At 38.4% G+C, this 21,368-nt stretch overlaps 1 protein-coding gene across 1 annotated transcript in view; it reads right to left on the bottom strand.

Annotated features, from left to right (window-relative positions):
* Positions 1-21,368, bottom strand: part of cacna1g (calcium channel, voltage-dependent, T type, alpha 1G subunit) — a 310,514-nt gene that overhangs the window by 179,752 nt on the left and 109,394 nt on the right. The window contains 2 exon segments of the mRNA XM_036572800.1: positions 1,992-2,125; positions 13,578-13,689. Coding sequence (XP_036428693.1) covers positions 1,992-2,125; positions 13,578-13,689 — 246 coding nt within the window.

The following is a 21,368-nucleotide window of genomic DNA, read 5'->3' on the forward strand; positions in this document are numbered from 1 at the left end:
ATAAATGTGCATGGTGACATAATTTATCGTAATAACTATAAAATATCATATCACCCGCTCCTAATGGCTGCCATGACTCTGTATCTGTATGATCATAGATACATCAGCACATATACTCTAATCTGTCTTTATATTTAAATGAAAGTGATGAAAGCAATAAAAGATCAGAATTAATGTGCTCTTCATATAATTAGCCTTTGGATAACTACCCACTGACTACCATTTAACAGCTAATGCTAACCATACACTAGAAGACTTTGAAAAGAATTTTGAAAGACTAAAGTCTGACACCCTCTCACATCTAAAGACAGCGTCGCGTTGTTTAGTCAGAGACTATGATTTTGCAAAGACTAGGAATCTTGCAGTGTCACTATTTACAAGACTGCAACTAGATTTTTGAGATTATTCCCCATCATGCACCTGGTGGAAATTTACAAGCAGATAAACACTTTTCCTTCCACTCTATAGTGGTACAGATGGGAGGATACGTTGGCTGGGCATGTAAAGATCTGGGACTCAGATTAGTTCACTATAGAACTGTATACTGCAGATCATCACCCAGAATCTTTTAATTAACCTGTAAAATGTGCAATTACTTTTTTAATTTGACATAAAGATTTACACATCAACACAACATGCAGCGATTCAGCATTCAGCATTGTCGATTGGGTGTCATGAACTAAACCATAAGAAACAAACAAACAAAATAAGAAGTCAGTGTAGAAAACAAAAAAATAGAAAAAAATTGATGATTCTTTAATAATGGCATTTTTAAAGTCCTCTGCACATTTCCTTACGTGTTACAGGCTCAGTGGACCTGAAATATTAAAACAGTCAGTTTACATTTTAAGTTAATATGATTATTGTATCGAATTGCTTTTTTACAGAGATTTCAGGCCGTCTCTCTCTCTCGCTCTCTCTCTCTCTCTCGCCTTGCATGAGCCAAGACTTAAAACTTACGATAATATTAAACACGGTTGATTTTGTCGCAGCATGAAGACGAGAAAAAGACTGACTTAAGACCGCCATCTTGACCACCTTATACCAAACGATCGACATGCCGCAACCGCAACGCGACACTAACAAGACTCTCGTGATTTTATTCCGACATGGATATTTGTCGGCGACAGTGAAATCGCTTGAAAAGTCGTTTGGTGTAAGGCCGACATAAATCGCTAAAAGGACCCAAAAGAATGATTATGTTTATTTTTCGCTCAGCAAGCTGGAAAATGCTGCTTGATTTTCAGTTCAGTGTCAGCTTTTATTTTACTATTTTACACAGGTGACCAAGCTTGGAACACACCGATCACACCCTTTTATAAAGCTTTGGCTTAATATCATTTCCACATGTATATATATCGTACATCAGCACAATTAGTGCCAAAATTATGTAAACTAAAAGATAAACGTGTACTGATTTCATGTAGTACTTATTTGAATCAGATGAATTCAATATATACTATGTTTTCAGTGCAAGTACATCAGTAGCTCTCAAAAAAGTAGCATAGTGGAAGTTGCAACTATAAACTACTTAGAGTTGGAGTTTTTAACTGTACTTGTTACTCTGTGTCTAACAAAATTAGACACAGAGTAACAATTCAGCATTATTAGAGTTTATATCACAAACTTCTCAGGTTTTCTAATTATGGTAATATGCAAGCTCTAACTATTCAGCATCATTAGAGTTTCTATCACAAACTACTTAGTTTCTAACTATGCTAATATGCTAGTTTTCTACCTTGTCAGCATTATTTGATTTTATTCCAAGCTACTTAGAGTTTCTATGCTAATATGCTAGTTCTCTAACTATTCAGCATTATTACAGTTTCTATCACCAAAAAACAAGCATGAAATCAATTCAGAGTGAGAGTTCAGTACTTAGTTTGTGGTAATGCCACCTAAACAATCATCTGACACCCAAAATAATAAAACTTTAGCACATGAATGAAGTTTTTAGATAGTTTCAGTAAGTTCAGTCTGGCCCCACTCACCCAGCCAACACAATGAAGAAGTCTAGCCGGTTCCAGGTGTCTCCAAGGTAACACTTCTTGCCAAAGATGCCCAGCGCCACCATCTTGATCACCATCTCCACAGCAAAAAAAGCAAAGATGAAGTCATCAAAGTCCTAAAAGGAGAAAAGCATTCAAAGTGTTAGCATTAAATTCTTCCCCTGCAGGATTAGCAAAACTGTTCTTGTTCAGATCAAAGTGCAGGAGACAGAGCCTCTGATTCACGCTAAATGTGCAATTTCACAAACAAATATGTGACTACATTAAGAACAGATAACCTCCCAGTGCCATATGGAGACCGAAGCTATATTCTCTGCTTTAACATTAACATTCACAGCATGGGGTTTGTTTGTGTGGGTGCGCGAGTGGATCTATAAGCTGACTCTGAGTGGCCCCAAACAGCCGACTCATGCTTTTTTTTTCCCCCTCTGCAAATCCTCAACCAGGCCCTTCTATGATGCCCTGAATAAGGGTTCAAAATGTTCTCTAGAGGAAATACCTTATTTATTTATTTATGATAAACACAAGTTTTCAAGAAACACAGTGAAAAAGATCTGCATGTAGGCACCAGGCAAATGATTAATTAATGCAAAGCCAACCAATTAAGTGAAAAAGTGAGTTCGTAGCAGGAATTATTAAGTTTACTTTGCATTCTCCGCTGGCATATTTGCTCGTGGTGCCAATTTGTTTTCCCTGCCTTTATTTTGTATTCCATATGAAGATGAAAGATGAAGTCGAGGCATAATTTTGACACAGTGTGGAGAAAAAAAACATCACTTTATTGTTCACAAAACACTTGTTTGTAATGATGTGAGAAGCACAGTACTGGACAGTAGCTGTGGAAACGCTAACTAGATTGGAGAGTTTTGCTGCAAAATGGATGAAAATAGGACTTTTTGGTTTTTCAAATAGAAAAAATAAGGGAGAAATTCATTGGTAGAGAAATGGTATGAATGCATCAGATTAGCATAGAACACTGAGTACCATTTGGAATCAATAAATGGGTGAATAAACTGATTTCAGAAAGGCTTTTATTATTTGCCCTCTATCAGACATGGGTTATGCCACTGAGCTGAAATGCCAGTATTCTGCAGCATGATGATCAACACAGAATACTCAGAGTTGAGTTTATTGTACAGTATTAATAATGAATAAACTCTGGATAAATGTACTTCAGAAATGAAAGAGTCTTCTAGTCTTCCAGCTGGTGCACAAGAAATGGGCGAAGGCACTGGGGCTAGTCTGGCCTCAGTGACCCCTTCCATTTCCTCAAGGGTAATTGTCATCACATGGGAAATGCACCTGGGTTTTCTGAGCCAGCTGGAGCATTAGTGATGACTCCTAAGCAAGGGAATCCCTCCAGCCAAGAGGCTTTCGCAATGCAGGGAATGATAATTAAGTTGCAGTGGATAAGCGCACTGTCAAGCTCCGCATCATTTCAATGCTAGCTCTAAACTGTTGGCCACTCTACCCACCTTCACTCACTGTGAACCGGAGCTTTTGTCATTTAGAGTTAATGCTCATGCACTGTTTTTTTTTTCAATAGGGAACATCGTCAAGGGGCAGATTCTGGCACAGTGCAGTGACAAGTCATTAAACATGAATGCTTTGAGACCACAATGCTTTTGAAGCAAATGAAAAGGCCATAAATTTTAAGTAATATTTTCATGTTTGGCTTGGGAACACCACTGCTGGTCACATGGCTGCCCACTTGGCTTGTCAGAGCATAATAAAGTATGAAACAGGGTACACATATGCACCAACCACTGTAGCAAAGAAAGGCATTTTCATTGCTCATGGACAACCATGAACCACCACACTCGTCTTCACATAGCATCCAATAATGCGCACATTCAAAGCAAATAACATCCACAGTTATAGGCACTGCTAATAACATTTTGCTGGTTTTTATTGGAGAGCTACCTGCTGCTCATTAAAATCAACCTGAAATCAAAACGGACCTATTTTAACCTTGTTTTTTTGTGTCCCTGGTCATAGTAGGCATGATTCATCATAACAACATTTAAAAGACAAAGTTCTTGTTTTCCCATTATCTTTTATCATAGTGTAGAGACTTCTTCTTCATCTGAGTGCTGATTACATCACTGTGCTCTAGCAGGTGGGAAAAATTATTTTGGTTAAAAGTCACAATCAGACTGAACATTCTGAATTTAGTTGTGTTGATATCTCGAAAACTGAAGTGTTATCAAACAAAAACATGGCAAAAAAATTAAGAAAACAATGCACAATTACAATAACATTATGTTTCACACTCTCCCTAACGTGCTCAGCTAGCTTAAGATCCTCCTTAATACAGCATCTTACTAAGAATGACTGCTACAGAGCTCTACAGAAAGTACTTAATTGGAAGTTACCAATAGTCCACCTTCTTTACAGCAATACAGGCCACACTAGTAAATATGAAACTTCATCATGGTTAAAATAACCAAAAATTGAATCTTAATTTGAATTCAAACCTAACCTTTTGCATAGTATGTTTACACAAAAATTAAGAAAAATACCATAATAAATCAAACAGTGGGCCTCATTCACTCATTAACTGTTCTTAAGAAGAAATTTCTTCTTAAAGCCCACTTATGCAGTTTTTATGAAGATTCTGACCTTCACCAATGTTTTCTTGTTTAGGATTTGTTCTTAGATAAGAACAGATTCTACACTCACTCAAGAGCACAAAGGTGCAAATAATTCTGCGCTTTAAGAACAGGTCATGAATCTGACATAAACTTTATCTTGGGATCTTTCTCAAGAACAAATTTAAGAAGAAACTTAGGAAGATATTGGTGAATGAATGCCCAATGAGAGTTAATGAAAAGAAACCAACAAAACCTCCTCAAATTCTGTGAAACTAATATTTTTATATTATTTAACCCCTAAATGGCCATGACCAGTCAAACATTTATTACACACTCCTATACCTTAAGAATAACACAGGTTAAACGGTATTCAATGTAGTTACTTAATAGTAAGAATGTAATAAGCCAGGATTTTAGGAATTTAGGACATTTCTTCTGTTTATCTGAATGTAAACATGACAAGTGAGAACTGACAATCATATTTGACAAATCAGTTTCATTATAGACCAAACAAAATTCTATTTGCCAATGTTATCAGTTAGCAGTTATCAGTTAACTCCTTAGAATCTGTACCAATGCCAAAATTTTACATCAGTTAAGCTCTACATATAATACAGGACATATAAGACAAGAAACTGTAATCTAACAGGACATGAAGCACATTCATTTTAACTTAATCACGGATCATTGACAGAGATTGTCAAACGCCTTCTTCAAAGGCATGCTCTCTAAGAACAACCTCACAGTCTTGTATGGTGTCTGGTCTGCTTAGCTGTCTGTACATGAGTGCATGTATGTCTCTGTGGACCCTCCATGGTTCAGCAGTTCTCTAAAGAAAAACAGTACAGACTGGGGGAAGCCCTCAACACAGCACACAGCCTGCCAGCGCGCCTTAATGATTCAGTATTCTCATATGCATTTCTCTCTATCGCTCTCTCTTTCACTCCTTGCATCTCTTCCTCTTTCATTTCCCTCCTGTCTTAGCCCACATTGTCTCAGCTATCTCTTTCAAAATTCCTCCCTCCTCCCTTTTTCTCCACCATCTCATCCACCCATTTCTATTAAAGACTTGTCATCCCTCTCTTTCATATCTTCAACCGAGGGTTTAAAAATAGCTAGAGTCGGTGGAGAGAGTCACATGTGGTGTGACTGAAGGCAAGAGAGTTCATCGGCGTGCTGTGATCTTTTCGGCACTGAATAAATCTTCTCATGGTGTCCCCTTTGTTGTCCGAGCAGCTTAGTCGTTTATTGCCTGCGCAATGAGTTTGATAGGATTTCGCCTTTGCTGGCAGAGAAGGTTATTCTGGTGCGACTGATGGCCTCTCTCTGCTGCATATACACACATCCATATGCAGGCTCACGCCTAATACAGACAGTGTGGAGAAACATATGGTTAACAGTCTCTCTCCTCTGCTGTATATCTGTCTATTGGCAGTGTATTTCATCACATGTCTATAAAGCAGTTGCTAAGCAGATGATGGCGTCATTGTGTGTAAGGGAGGTGAACTTACAGAACTTACAGTGCACATCACAAGTGAGTAAATGATAGCATCCGGCCACTGGAGCGCATAAAATCACAGAGAAGCAGAAAAATGGAGCAACTATAGGGGTCCAAGCACTGCTTTGCAGGGATTTCCCAATTTGCAATTATTGTTATAGTGTCCAATGATTTATGACAGTGATAATGAAAAAATATTCATATTTTCTTACTTATCTTTAAGGACTAAATCTACTGACTAATTTAACCATAAGTTTATACATCGTGTTTGGGAAAAACCTAGGAGTAGTCCACAAATGTAAATTATGCAAATTACCTTAAAACTGAAATAGAAAGCCTAATGCCCCAACTCTTGTTTTTCTTAGCAGGGGTGTTGCTAGGCAACTTTTAGTAACAAGTGCTGTCTTTTTTCCTCGCTAGTTAGATGGGATGAGATAAAGAAAATGGTGACAGGCTACAGGGCTGGCAGGTGGACAGGGCTGAAGGAGCCAAACTGATCAGAAACCAATGTATAGTCTGTGTATCACTACCATAGCTAGATCTGTGCCTGTTGTAAGTGGATGAATAGCATTTAACTTACATTAGACCTGTGGTTAAAACAAACTATGAAGAGAGAGCAACTGATCTAAAATATCCATATTCATTATGAGTTTCATGCCTATTGCTTCATTAAAAAATCATAACAAACAGATATTTTGGGGCCTTTTGGGACTATGTCCCCAGACCCCAGCAGTAAAGCCCTTCCGATCCATAAAGCTCTAGTGATGCCTATGTTTCTCAGGGTGAGGACAAGGAATGTGAAATAAAAAAGAATTTAAATCTCTATTCCTTAACATTCTTGGGTTAGAGACTTTGAGTTAAAAAGCCACCTTAAAATTATGCATACTGCTAGTCTGTCTCATACTGTACATATTGTGGCAGCTGCCACTTGCGCTGTATTAAAGAAGGGGCTTTAGAGGCGTGGTATGCAAAACTGAGCCGTGTGATCCGCCCCCTCTCCTTAAAAGAGATGTCTGTTGTTGTTTTTGTTGTAAATGCTGTTCTACGTCAGCGTATGTGCTGATTTTATTGTGCTGTATCTGCTGTTTTATTGTGTTGAGCTGTGGGTTTAGTTAGTGTGGCTTGTGTGGTTACCATAGAGAGAAGTTATATGGCTGGAAGCGACCTTCCCTGCTATTCTGGCATTTTTCAGTTGCATTTTCTGCTTGTTCAATAAAAGAGTAATTTCCTGAGCATGGATAGTGACGTTCTCTGGTTCTTCTCTACCACAATGCCAAATTGTTTACCACATTTCACTATGATTAACCATGGCTAAATCTGTCAAAATGCTGCCACCATCTTATTGGTTAATGGCCAATTTTTTTTTCAATGGCTTTTTTTTTGTATAATCACTTCAATAGTGTCCTTAAGTAGGATTTTTAAGTATCTGTACTTTACTTGAGTATTTCTGTCACTTAATATTTTTACTTTTCCTCAGATTTCAAAAGAAAAATCTGTACTTTCACCACATTTTCAAACCAGCTTGTTACTCTACATTTTTATTTACCTATTTTGTTTTAAATCAGGTAACTTCTATTAAGGCATCTCATCAAGCTCATATTAAATCTGTGAGTGTGAACTTTTATACTTTTACTTGTGTGGAAAAATTTAAGCCATATTTCAATTTTTACCAGAGTATTTATTGCACTTCCAAGCATAACTACATGCAGTTCGGTGAGGACTGGACCAAAAGCTCCACCCCAGAGTATCTGATCAGAATGCTGGCCATGCTGCAAATCTAAATATCTCTCAATTAAACTGTAGAGTCAAATCTGATTCATTTGAGCCCGCTTTGATGCAGATAGTACTAGTTAGCAAAAGTACGTTTTCCATATAATGCAGAATAGCTCAAAATCCAAATGTGCATAGTCCTTGAGGCTTTTTCGGGTGGCTTAATCCAAGGAATCTAGCGAACAAAGAATCTTACTGAATGACTCATGTTTCAGGACCAAAATGGACCAAAATTGAGCTGATTTGCTTTAGTACAGCGTATGTCTGTGCTTTATGGTCTCTGCTGTCCACCGCATAAGCAGAGAAAAGTATGACAAGAAGAAAAAGTCTTAACAGAAATGACAGAGTGCTCTGTGCTTGGACCCAGCTTGCTTTAAAAAAATAAAAAAATAAATAAAAAAACACTGAATGCATCCTGATTACTGTCAACATCCTTTTACTTCTCTTTTCAGCTTCTGAAAAACGTAATCGCACTACATATATTATGGAGCATTATTCATATGCAGTTGGCAAGAGAACAAACATGACTTCGCAATCAGCATCTTAAATTACAAAGGAAGAATGGGGTTCCCCTGAACAAAAAATAGCACAAAAGACACATGCTTATTCCACCTGGGGAAAAAGATAAGAAAAACTCGGTTTCAGCTCCACTGCCCTTAGACTGCAGGAACGATCATACTGTAGGGCACATTTCCAGCACAACCCATACATACACGACTCATTCAGAGATATCTGCTCATATTCTCACACAGAGCACGGAACAGGAGGAGAGAGAGGGCGAGAGAGAGAGAGAGAGAGAGAGAGAGAGAGGGAGGGAGAGAGAGAGAGAGAGAGAGAGAGAGAGAGAGAGAGAGAGAAAGAGAGAGAGAGAGAGATGGAGGGAACATCACCAGTTAATTCAATCAGATATGTTAATACACACATTGGGAGCTGTGTGTCTATCTTCTGGTGACAGTGAGCTGTAATGATGGATGATCACACCTCATGCTTGATGCAGTCAGTGTGATTAATAACCTCTCTCTCTTCCTCTCTCTCCCTCTCAAAACATGTGCCTTGACCAAAATGTCTTTCTCATACAAAAAAAAAGAAATATAATGGAAATCTAAAATATTATAATTATATGATTTTATTATAATTATACTATATATTATAATTAAAATGATCTAATTTTTCTTTGCTGATACTGATACTGCAACTGAATATCAGCCACTACCGATACTGATGCATCATTTTTTCTACAAAAGTTGCTGTGCTTTAAAATGACCCATTTTTAATTGAAATACTTTTAAGATACGCATCTAATCTGTAGCCGGGAGTCCGAGAGAGCACAATTGGCCTTATTCTCTCTGGGTGGGTAGGATGGTCTCCCCCCTCCCCCCTCCCCCCTCCCCATCACACAGCTGACATAACAGAACTGTCCAGCAGTTCAAAAAGATGTGGTGGCACGTGACATAACTTGAGGAAGCATGTGCTAGCCTTCACCCTCCCAGCGCTGGTAGTATTGTTTGAATGGGGGGAAAATTGGGAAACACTCTACTATGATTCTATTTTTATTGATATTAACCCAACAGATTCTGACATTCTTCATGTTTTCTTATTTGGGATTTGTTCTTAGGTAAGAACAGAATCTACACACACTCAGGAAGATGTTGGTGAATGAGGCCCATTATCACAGACAAAACTTCATATTTTTGAAATGGCTTTTAAGAAGAAGGCAAAACATTCTTAAACGTAAATTCACATTCTTTCACAGGACGTGCAAAATATGACAAGAACTTTTGTTAAATGTTGAAAAAAGTTTTTAAAAGGTGATGTAATCAGGCTCGTGTGGAAAAGGAGCATCCACGAAAGACCCAGTCCTTTATGAGTGAGGATGGGTCGAGGCTCGCCAAAAAAAGGCATCAGCGAATCATCCAACAGTTTAAGAACAGCGTCCTGTAATGAGCATTTGAAAGGATTTATCCTATATTCACCCTATATTGTGCATAATATGTCAAAAGATTCAGGAAAGATCCAGAGAAATTTGTTAGTAAAGAGCAACGCCAAAAACCACAGCTGGATGCCTGTGACCCTCAATCCTTTCAGATGGCACTGTATTAAAAACTGGCATGCTGCTGTGATATCACCAGATGGACAATGAACACAATGTCAAAGAACACAGTTTGTCACTGCATCCACAATTTCAAATTAAGATTATGTACTATGCACAGCAGAAGCCATATGTCAACAATGTCCAGATAAGCCACCTACTGACCTGAAATAGAATGATGCACAGTGAAAACGTATTAGTCTGATGAGTTAAGCTTTCAGACTGTTAATGGAAATAACAGACATTGTGTTCTAAAGGTTAAAAATAAAAGGACCATCCAAATTACTAGCATAAAGTTCAAAGTTTAAAGTTTAGTGGCGCATTAGTGCTGTGGCATTGGTAACTTGCAAAGGCATTATTAACGCTGAAAGATATATACAAATTTAGGAGCAACACATTGCTGCCTTCTAGATGACATCCTTTTCAGGGATGTCCATGCTTATTTTAAAATGATTTTTTGTATCGGCCCATTCATGAACTGTTCACACCATGAAAGGGAGTTTTAAAATGATATTGAAAAAAGAATGATGAGGTTTTGTTATAACAGCTAGGATATACAACTATATTTCATGTTCATAGGCTCTGGCCTTCTTGTCTCTTCTATTTCTGACCCAGCAGCCAAATCCTACTTAAACATCAACACATGCTCATGAGAATCTGCACAGTGTTAGGATTCATTCACTACACTGAACAAGTAAAAATCAGACTGATTCATATTACTCATATTCTCATATCTCAAGCAGTATCAGTTCTGTGTTTAGACTGGACAGTGTGTGTGTGTGTGTGTGTGTGTGTGTGTGTGTGTGCGTGTGTGTGTGTGTGTATGGGGGCAGAAGAGAGAGAGTGTGAGAGAGACAGCAAGTGAGAGAGAAAGGAAAAGAAGGTTTAGAGAGGAGAGTGAGGAGAGACAGTGAGAGAGAGCGCAAGAAAGAGTGAGTGTGATAAAGCAGGACAAAAAGGAGAGAGAGCGAGAGAAAGGAAAAGGAGAGGGAGAGAGAGGACACAGCAGAAAAGACAGAGAAGAGAGAGAGGAAAAAAAAGGACAGAGGCAAAGGGAGAGGAAAGAGAATGAGGAGAAAGAGTGAGAGCAAGCAATAGAGAGATGTAGAGAGAGAGTCAAGGCAGGAGAGAGGAGAGAGGAAAGAGAGAGAAGGAGAGGGAGAAGGACGAGAGAGTAGAATAAAGAAAGAGAGAAAAAAGAAACAGAGGAAGAGAGAGAAGAGACAGAAAGAGAGAGGGAGGGAGGTGAGAAAATATAGAAAAGAGAGGAGAGGGAGAGAGAGAGAGGGAGAGAGAGAGAGGGGGAGAGAGAGAGCGAGAGAGACAGAGAAGCAGCGGAAGAATAAATGAGGATGTGTTGTGTGGGCAGACACGCGGAGGCAGAAGGGGAAAAAAAGAGGTAGAGAGATAGAGAGAGAGAAATAGAGAGAGAGAGAGAGAGAGAGAGAGAGAGAGAGAGATAGGTCCAGCAGACTCACTGGCTTTATTATATCTCATTGGTTTCTATTATTGCACCAAAGGCACTCTTTTTTCCAGCTCATGCCGAGGTTAACCCGAGTCACGCCGGCCCTGGAGACTCCGCATATCTGCCTGACAGAGATGGGAGCTGATTGGCTGTCTCTGTGAATTACCTGGCAGCTGGCTTTATCGTCTTGTTTTCAGTAAGGATGTCTTATTTCCATATGGTAAGGGGGAGAGTGATTTGATAGCACCGTTAGGGAGGGTAATCGCTTTTAACCCACATGTACATACGCACTCACACACACGACTACGCCTGAGTCATCACCATTTATCCCACTCTAATGCTGGCTTTACATGCTGGACCACTGTTGGTCGTGAAACATCATTTCCATAGAACTTAACAGGTTCATGAAGCAATAAGAAATAATCACGTCACATGTAACACATTTGATTATTTTACTAGTTAGCAGCTAGCGTTTTTCATATTTGACATTATTCTAGCTATATAACATTGTCTACAACTGTTGTGAACTATTTAGTCCACATTTACATCTTTGTATCATTTTACTGTTAAAAGAAGAGAAAATGAACAATCTAGCTATAACCTACAGACAGCAAGCAAGAGAGCAAGAGAGAGCAAGAGAAAGTGAGAGAGAGAGAGAGAGAGAGAGAGGGAGAGGAGAGAGAGAGAGAGAGAGAGAGAGAGAGAGAGAGAGAGAGAAAGAGAAATTATATGTGAGTACCTTCCTGGTGTGAAGGAACAACTCTGTATTAATGCCCTTAGAGTCAGAATGAGATGTCCAACAAGCTCATTTAGGAGTGATGGTCAGGTGTCCACATGCTTTTGGCCATATAGTGTACTTCTCAAGCTGAGAGACTAACAGGTCCTACTTGAGCCTACTAGGTTATATTTAACCACTTATCATAGCACTAAGTGATGAAAAGTCTGTAGTCATATTCACTGTTACAGTCATTCAATGCATATAAAATCAAGCAAAGCTAGCATTTGTGTGTGTGTGTGTGTGTGTCTGTGTGTGTGTGTGAGAGAGAGAGAGAAAGAGAGAGAGAGAGAAGCAGAAAGATAGTTCTCTTCTAACCTTCAGGCAAAACACTTGTCTGTAGTATAAAGCAAAAGGAATTTAGAAGATTTAAACCAAAGCCCATGTCCTTAAGCTGAGCTCTGCTCTCAGCAAGTAAAAGATAAAACAGCGCTGTGTTTTCGCAGTGTAATCTGCCTTGAATTACTGGAGATCACCACATACGGTTTTGGGCATTTGTTTCTGGAACATGTTCAACACAACATGCTTCAGGATATCTAGAGAACCCCAGTGTTCCGTGCAGATAAAACTACTGCGTGAACAATAACAAAACAACTTTTCCAATAAAAATGAGCTGAAGAAGACTACAGGCCTAGGGTCCAAACATCAGCTGCTTTTGTAGAGTGAATTTAGTACTAACTTTGCTTATGTGGGTTATAGTAGTGAAGGGAATTCTGACTCTTCTCAGCGAGTCAGATCAGTTGGCTCAGCTCAGCAATAGGAGTGAGCTCACTCTGCTTTCAAATAGCTCTTCATTCAGTAGCATTGTCAGTTTATCTGAATCAAACCTTGTTGGTGATACTATGACCTATGTTTGCTTTTGCTAATATACAGTGAAATAACTATTATATATGATATAATATTCAGTACAACCTTGTTCTACCTTCTAGGTAACATTATATATACATTATATAGAGCATTATTTTGTACTGTATTTATTATAAAACTAATTAATTCTATTAAACTGAGGATCCATTCTAAGAATTTGGCTCCTGATGGCGATGGCTCCTTTTAACCTGCCACCCGAGGTGTTACAACATATGTACGTTCACTGGCCAGAGTGAAATGTGCACTGTGTATGGACACTTTTTTGTGCTGGATATAAAGGGTTAAACGAAGGTTAAAACTGCAAGACTATAGCTTTACCGAGTTGATAAGAAGCTTCACTGGAGGCATTTTGATCAGGGTTGCACTGCATGTGAGCTTGTGATTAAACAAGCAAACAAACAAAAAGCTATTCAGACATGTGAGTCAGCTCTCAGCATTCATCTAAAGGAGACAGCTTAAACAATAAATCACTAAATCATAGCCAGCAGCTGTGAGTGTGTCAGTCCTCACCTCCAGGATCTTGCAGCGCTCGGAGTCACAGTCGCTGTCCTCACACGGATGGAACATGCCCAGCGTCACACAGTTCAGCAGGATCACGAGCATACTGGCCCGCTCAAACCATGTATAGAAGAGCAGTCAAGGAACAAAACTCGGTAAAGTGACATGTTCATACATTCAGATTAAACACATTTCAATCGCACAGCTTCAAAAGAAACAGCTACAAAATGAAAGTTAACCCTAATTTAAATAAATAATTGGTCACATTATGAAGTACAGTTACATTCGATTTTCATTCCATATCAACAGGTTCAACAGGTAACAAATGTAAAAGATGTATTTTTCCTTCTGCAAACCAATACTGTATTTACAACAATCATTTTCATCCAATTCAAAAGATAATAAAATATCTCCTCCTTCTGTTTACAAACACAAATATGTGGATAGGTTAGAATCTGTACTTTTATGAGATTTATTAACCATTTGCAACGTCCTTCACTTACCACCATTCAAAGCATTTTTTGGTGAGAAAAGGCCTCTAGCCTTCCTAAACATAGTCAAATGGAGGAAAAAAATACTGAGCAGTTCTATTTACGAATATAAAATGTGATACTGATTAAAAAGTTTAGAATCAGCACTTTCAATAGAATTTTTAATCACTTGTAACGTCTTGAGAATCACTTTTACGACCATTTGAGTAGCACTTTTTAGTGAGAAAAGGCCTCTAGCCCGCCTGAACATAGACAAATGGAGGAAGAACCACCTAGAAGTATTATTCATGAACATTGATGCAGTACTGATCGAAAGTTTAGAATCTGCACCTTTAACAGAAGTTATCCACTTGTTTCAATGAGCTATGAGTGAGAAATTATTATTACACCATGCTTGTGTAAGCACTGGTGATGCTACCTGTCTGTTACCTCAGCCAACTGAGGCCTAGTCTTTAGTCTCTATACCAAACATAATAAATGAATCTTTTATTACATTAAATCTATATGAATAAAATGAATCTTGAGCTTAAAGTTTGCCAACACCTTTTATGTGACAAAGCTGAGAGATAGATTGCTTTCAGGGTTAAATGACATTGTCTGGTATGACGCATGAGCAACTCCAAATTAACAGTGAGAACATGAGGAAGAACTAGTGTCAAACAAAAATATATCATTATATTACTGTATTATAGTCTGCCATAAGTATTACCTGTAATTATACACACCTCAGAGAAATGAATGTTTAGATTAAACGCATTACCACATAATAAAAGACAGCACTTAACAAAAACAGTGTATAATCAAATTGACACAGCAACCAGAAATGCCATTATAGATGGCTCTGTCCAGCCTACAGCAGGGTCACTGCAGTTAAACGTGTTAAAAAGAAAATAATGATTTTGTCATTAAGTTAGTCACTATTTCTCTTGATTTTCGTGCGTGCCAATGAACGATCCTCCGCACGCTGTCGGTAATTGATCACCGAGTAGGCGAGCGTTGCCGGTCCACAGCAGCCCGATGCCCAGCCAGGGGTCGGGCTCATGCATTTACATCTAAATTAAATACAGCAATGCTAATCCCCAGGCAGGGTGCTGTCTGAACACTGTGGCACCAGACAAAGAGCAGCTCGTTTTTCTCAATTACTGACAAAGACAACACCAAAGGGACACAATTAAAACAGCAAAGACGACAGATGAGAGGATACGACATCAAACAGGAAACTTCTAAAGGGGAGCTGGCTGGCAGCACCAATGCACTGTATGTCTCAGTGGTCCAAGCCATGGGCTATATTGTCTTATTGGTATCATAACAGCATAAGAAAAGGATGTAACAGAACTGCTGTTTACAGAGCAAAACCCGACGAGGATTTCCAAGGCACTTATGTAACTCGTAATTTCCTGAGAATCACTTTTATCATCACTTGAGTAGCATTTTTTAGTGGGAAAAGGCCTCTAGCCTTCCCAAACGTAGACGGATGGAGGAAGAGCCACCTAGCAGTTGGCCTTACCTGGGGCTAATGTTAGTCCCTCCATGAGGAGCTGACAATGCTGTGGTTTTGTGATTACAGTATGTTACAGTTGCCCAAAAAGAAAAGCCCCTGCTTGCTCAGAGCAGCTGAAGCTGTAATGTATTCTTCATGAATAATGTAAAAAAGACAGAGTGTGTCTCGCTCTGGCAGTCAGTGGAGGAACTAATTACAAGCTGCTAACTGCTGATGGGCCTCATTGATCTCCACACTGCTCTGGAGCCTCAACTTGATGAGTTTTGGTGGAGACCGATAGAACCACTGGGTGGGCGCAATTCAGCAGGTGATGAAGCACCTTTGAAAAGTGGCCTGAATGAAAGATCAACATTAGGATAGGGCACAGCGCTTGCTCACTGAGGCAATCTGAATTTGACTAAAGGAAGTTGCATTTAGAAGTTGCAGTTATCGCCAGGGATAAAAAAGCATACATGCAAAAAAGTGTTATTTGGAGTGATGCCATGGAAGAACTACTTGTGATTCCCAAGGGAACCTTTCAATGGAGAGTTTTGTGAAGAACAAATTTTGTAAATGAGATGTGCAACGGTGAACAACCCGAAGTTGAACCCCTAAAAAACCCAGGCCTCACATTCTAAGGCTTATTACTCAGCAAGCATTATTCAGTAAACTGCCAGATCTATTGTTCAGAAATAGAAGTGTCTAATAAAAGTTAAAAAAGGAGAGTCAGTTAAAGAACCTTCACATAATGTAAAGGTTCAATAAAACATTTCAAGATATTTCACAGAACTGCATATTTAAGAATTGTAGTAACCTTTAATTTTAAGAGGGTTTATAACTTCCTTTACATTTTTCCATGTGTTTGTTATTTAAACAAATGAGAAAAAAAAAATGTGCAGACTTGAAGCAACAGAATGCATTTAAATGCAGTTCCTTGTGTATGAAATTAAATATGTGCACTGTAAATCCCAGAACTGAGATTCATTTAGTTAAACTGAGTAAAGACAACTTAAAATTATCTAATAGTTACACTAAAGTAGTGATATTGAGGACATATATATTGATTATAATGATATTTCTAGGCTGGCACTGCAAAGTGAAAGTCTCCTGCAACTAGTTGCATGTTTTAAGGTGCATGCAACATTATTACTATGCAACTTGACAATCAGCAAACTACAAACTACCAACCTCGAGTCAGAAAGTCTCCTTATCAACCGCCCATTAAACCCTTTCCTTTTTTTTTTTTTGTTTTGTTTTTGTTTTGTGTTTGTTTTGTTGATGCAGTGAAATAGTGAAAATAGGTTGCTCAGTGTGATCATGTGATGCACTGTCCCTATTTTAATTGGCTGTTCCATTAAGCTGAGACACTTGCAGCTGAGTTGCAGGACACTTTACATTATGCAGATCAAGTGTAATTATTCTCATGTAGGTCTCAAGCAAATAAAGTTGCATGAAAGTTTCACTGTGTTATGACAACATCAGAGTTTTTGTGATTTCTGTTAATTAGGTTTTATTTTTCTTATTTTTTATGGTTTCTTTCAAATAATATCCATTATGGGTGATCTCTCATGCTAAAAGTTAGGTTTGCTTATTTAGAGGTATATCTTGAACACAAAACACCATCATGGTTAAGTTTTGTAAATTACTTTTAAGAACTGATGCTGATTAAAGTTCTTTGAATGATAGAAATATATATTTTCAGTTCCATTCACTGTAAATATTTGTATTGTCTTAATAATTGAAGTACTATGCAATTAAAATGTATGTGTATAACTAACCATAAACCTGTTCTAAAACTCCTGAGGTTTGCAGTTAAGAACTTAGAAAGTGAACTGATTACCTTAATTATGTTGAGCTCCGCTAACTTATGTGGGTTTACGTAATTATATTTTAATAATATGGCAAAACTAAAGTAATTTCTAACGTGTGACAAAAGCTGCTAAAAAAGGTTTGTAGATACTCATAAAAAACCCTTCAGTGATAAAGCTGTGCATCCAATTACATAATCCAGGCTGCTTGAATAATTTCTTATAGTATGACTTTAAATAGGAACATACGGCAAGCTTTACATCCAGCACACTCCGGGTGAAAGCCAGAGGGAACAGAACATCCTAGGAGCTGTGTGTTCTTTGAAGAGCAATGATATCCTCTGATATGCGCTCAGGCAGCAAGGGTACATACACGGATGTGTTCTGTCAGAAGGTTGACTGCATCCCCCCACCCTCCCCTTCTCTTCCTCCATACGCTTCCAAGCACATCCAAACACTGGCATGCTCCCTCACGTGGACACCCCTCATAGCTCCTCCATCACTAACCGAGTGTAGGTGGAAACTCGCTCACAGACGACAGCAGCATCAAAACCTCATCAACACCCCACGCTCTATAGCCAAATCCCCTTATGGGGGTCTCTTCATGCTCTAAAGCCTCTTTTTCTCACTCCTCTAACAAGGCGAAGAAAAGACACAAGTCAGAAGATTGGCGTGCCTGTGATTCTGCCGCTATCTCTAGCTAGCTCCCCATTTACAGGTGGATTGTTCAGGATAACACCAGAAACTCAGCTGGGAAATGTAATTGAAAAGGGTGACAGGAGTCAGAACAGGACAGCTTCTGCAGACAAATGCGAGTCTGTAAGATCATTGGATGGATGTGTATTTCAATCATATGACTATGCAGTACTGTACAAAAGTCATAGACTAACATGAAAAGTGTTTAAAACTACATAGGCAGTTAAAACACTACATAAAACACTATGTAACCTTAGAGAAAATACAAATAAACATAACATAAAAAATAAAAAACTAGAATGTCTTGTTTCAACCAAGTTCTTAATTCCATCACCAACCTGATTTAATATAATGAAGAACTGATCAGCTGAAGCAGGATGCTAACTGGATGGTAACTTTAAATACAGAACTTTCTCAAGGAGAGCTTTGGAAATGGTTAAGCTAACACACCGATACATATCAAATTACAATGTATTGTTCATTTACTTATTTGTATTTATTCAGATATTAAGTATTTGTCAAACAAATATACGTTTACTGATAAATAGCTTTATATATGGCCTTTAGTACTGTATTCACTGAATATCATTTAAGGTCATAAACACAAGCTGTATAGAACAGCTGGAATATCTGACCTAGTCCTATACAGAAATACATCTTCTTGCATCTCATTATTTGTGGTGGAATATCATTAATACACAGAGGGCAAGTGCAATATAAACCATCTCCTTCCATTCTCATCTGAGCAAGAACTATTAGTCGTTTCAGATCATATTCACAGAATATTTTACAAGGACATAAAGAGAAGCTTTATTGAAATGATAAAAGTAACATCTGCCCAACAGTACCACACAAAAGTAACTGCACAAGGAGCCCACCGGTCTTTTATGAGGCCATCAAAACTGTCATCATCACACAAAAATTACTTGAAGCTTTCATCTTTGAGAGAGAGGAGAAAATCAAGCTCCACTCTTACTTCAGATTTGAAAAAATCCACAGGTGTTTCTGTCCACCCTTCCACTGCAAGAAGACAACTCAACAACTATCTGAAAGTCTGAAAGGATGTGTAGCTGCGTACGAGCCTATACTGAGAAAACGAAATAGACAAGTCAAGCCAAGAAGCTGCCATCAGAACAATGGACTGACCAAAAGTCCAGACCTTAACATCAACATCACTGAATATGTTTGGGATTACTTTGATCGTGAGGAGCAGAAAATGCAATATCCCTGCAGATGTCTTTGATAAAACTAAAAGCAAGTCTCCCAAAAAGAATGAAAGCTGTAATAAAGGCAAAGAATGGACCCACTAAATACTGAGAAATGTAGTATTATATTTTGTTCTCAGGGCAGTGCAATCTTCTGTTGTCTGCTTTTTTCCTGATGTTGAAGGATTAATAACTTGTACTTAATGGCCATTTTGACTTGAAATTAAATGAAGGGTGGCCTCTGAGTTTCACATAGTACTTAGTTCTATCTTAAGCTACATTCTCATACATCTTTTTTATATTTCTTTTGTAATATTGTGAAAAAGGCAAGTGTAATATGAAACATCTTCTTCCAATCTGAACAAGACCTATTGGTAAAATAAGGTCATTGTAACCAGGGCAAGTGGAAAAGTTTGTTGGTTAGACTCTTGTGACCACAAATTCAAATGTAAATGGGAATAGTACACTGACCTTTTACTTTTCAAAACAAGTAAACCACAAAATCAGAACAGTACAGCAAATGGACTGTTGATGTTATTCATATTGCTTTGAAAAGAGAAAGACTCAAACTGAAAAAATGGACTCGGGTTTCAGCGCCCTCAACCTTGTACTATATTCTGACCTTTGAATTTTCTTTTCACTTTGTTCAAGTTCTGTCTTGCTATCATTTTACCACCATTTAGAGTGTGTGTGTATGTGTGTGTGTGTGTGTGTGTGTATTGTGTTGTCCTCACTCTCAGCGGCTCCTGTGGGCTCTGGCGGCTCAGTGCCGTAACTGGCTGATGGCCTCTTCATCTGGTTGCTTCTTAATTGAGGGTTCCTGGCACTGACTGTGTTTTGCCTCAGGCTTTACGCTTTCTGACCTCATTGAAAGACGGGCCCTCGCCATGTCAAATCCCCCCAGAATGCCACGTGTCATAAACAGGGCACAGACTGCATGACCCATGTGAGGCTCTACTCAAGTGTTAGAATTTAAGCAACAAGGACACAAGCATCAGCTAAACATTAGTGATTAGAAGACTGTCTGATTCAGCTGATTCAGAACTGTAGGAGAACAGAAGGGAGTTGACCAGAGTGTACAGAGAGAAATGTGAGGCAGTTCAAAGAGGTCTTTCTTTATATGTTACAATGCGTTTACATCTCTTTTTGAGTTTAGAATTTGAATGATTAATATTACAACGTCATTATGCATCTTCAATCTACAACACAGGGTATAAATATATCAATAAGTTGAACTTGTGAATCGGCACCAGTGGTTTGTTCAAAAAAAAAAATGAACCATTCATTTGTTCCTCCAAACCAAGGGCATAAATTTGGGATGAACATTGGAGGAGTTGAACAGAACATTATTCATCAACAGCAACAGCTACAAAACAGCTTTTGGAGATATATAAATATATAACAGTCTAATCTCTCCACAAGAATTCCAACCTGAAAATGCAACAGCTTTAATCGTTGGTATATGGAGGAGCTGCAACACCCTCACTCCTCCTGGAAATTATGCATAGGCTTTAAACCGTTTATAAGAATCAGTCAGTAGGTTTGGCGCCCTTTACATGAGGAAACTATTAAGTTTTAAAGTAGTAAAACCATTAAGAGTTCATTAACTCTTCATAGAACTGGGCTGTACCAATATTTAAATGACTGCTTGGCTTAATAATGCAACGCAAATAACTCAACTGTAAATATCTGAATAATTTGAATATATCTAGCAAGATTTAGTCCTCCATTTCCACCATTTCCACGCTGGCAGAGACGGATCAAACAGAAGACGGAGCTGACTTTAGTCAATATTTCATGAGATATCTGGCTCACTCTCTTCTCTCCCTGACACATTCTCATTTTTCCCTCCTTAAAAGAGCAACTGTCTGTCAATCTTACATAGAGAAAAAGGGTAAAACAGCAAAAAAAATGAAAGATGGAAAAAAGTGGGTTTGGAGAAGTTTGGGAAGGGATGGGAGGTCTGTGTGGAATTAGCACGTTTTCATACCACACGTTGGACTAAGTTCTTTTCCCTTGGCACTTTGTAAAGTTTCAGAGTCGAACATCGCTGGGAGCAACGAAAAGCATTAACAAGAAAGAGGGATATACTTTCTCACTGACTGTAAGCCTGGATCTTCAGT

This window comes from Colossoma macropomum, unplaced genomic scaffold, assembly GCF_904425465.1.
Source record: "Colossoma macropomum unplaced genomic scaffold, Colossoma_macropomum, whole genome shotgun sequence".
Classification (NCBI taxonomy): domain Eukaryota; kingdom Metazoa; phylum Chordata; class Actinopteri; order Characiformes; family Serrasalmidae; genus Colossoma; species Colossoma macropomum.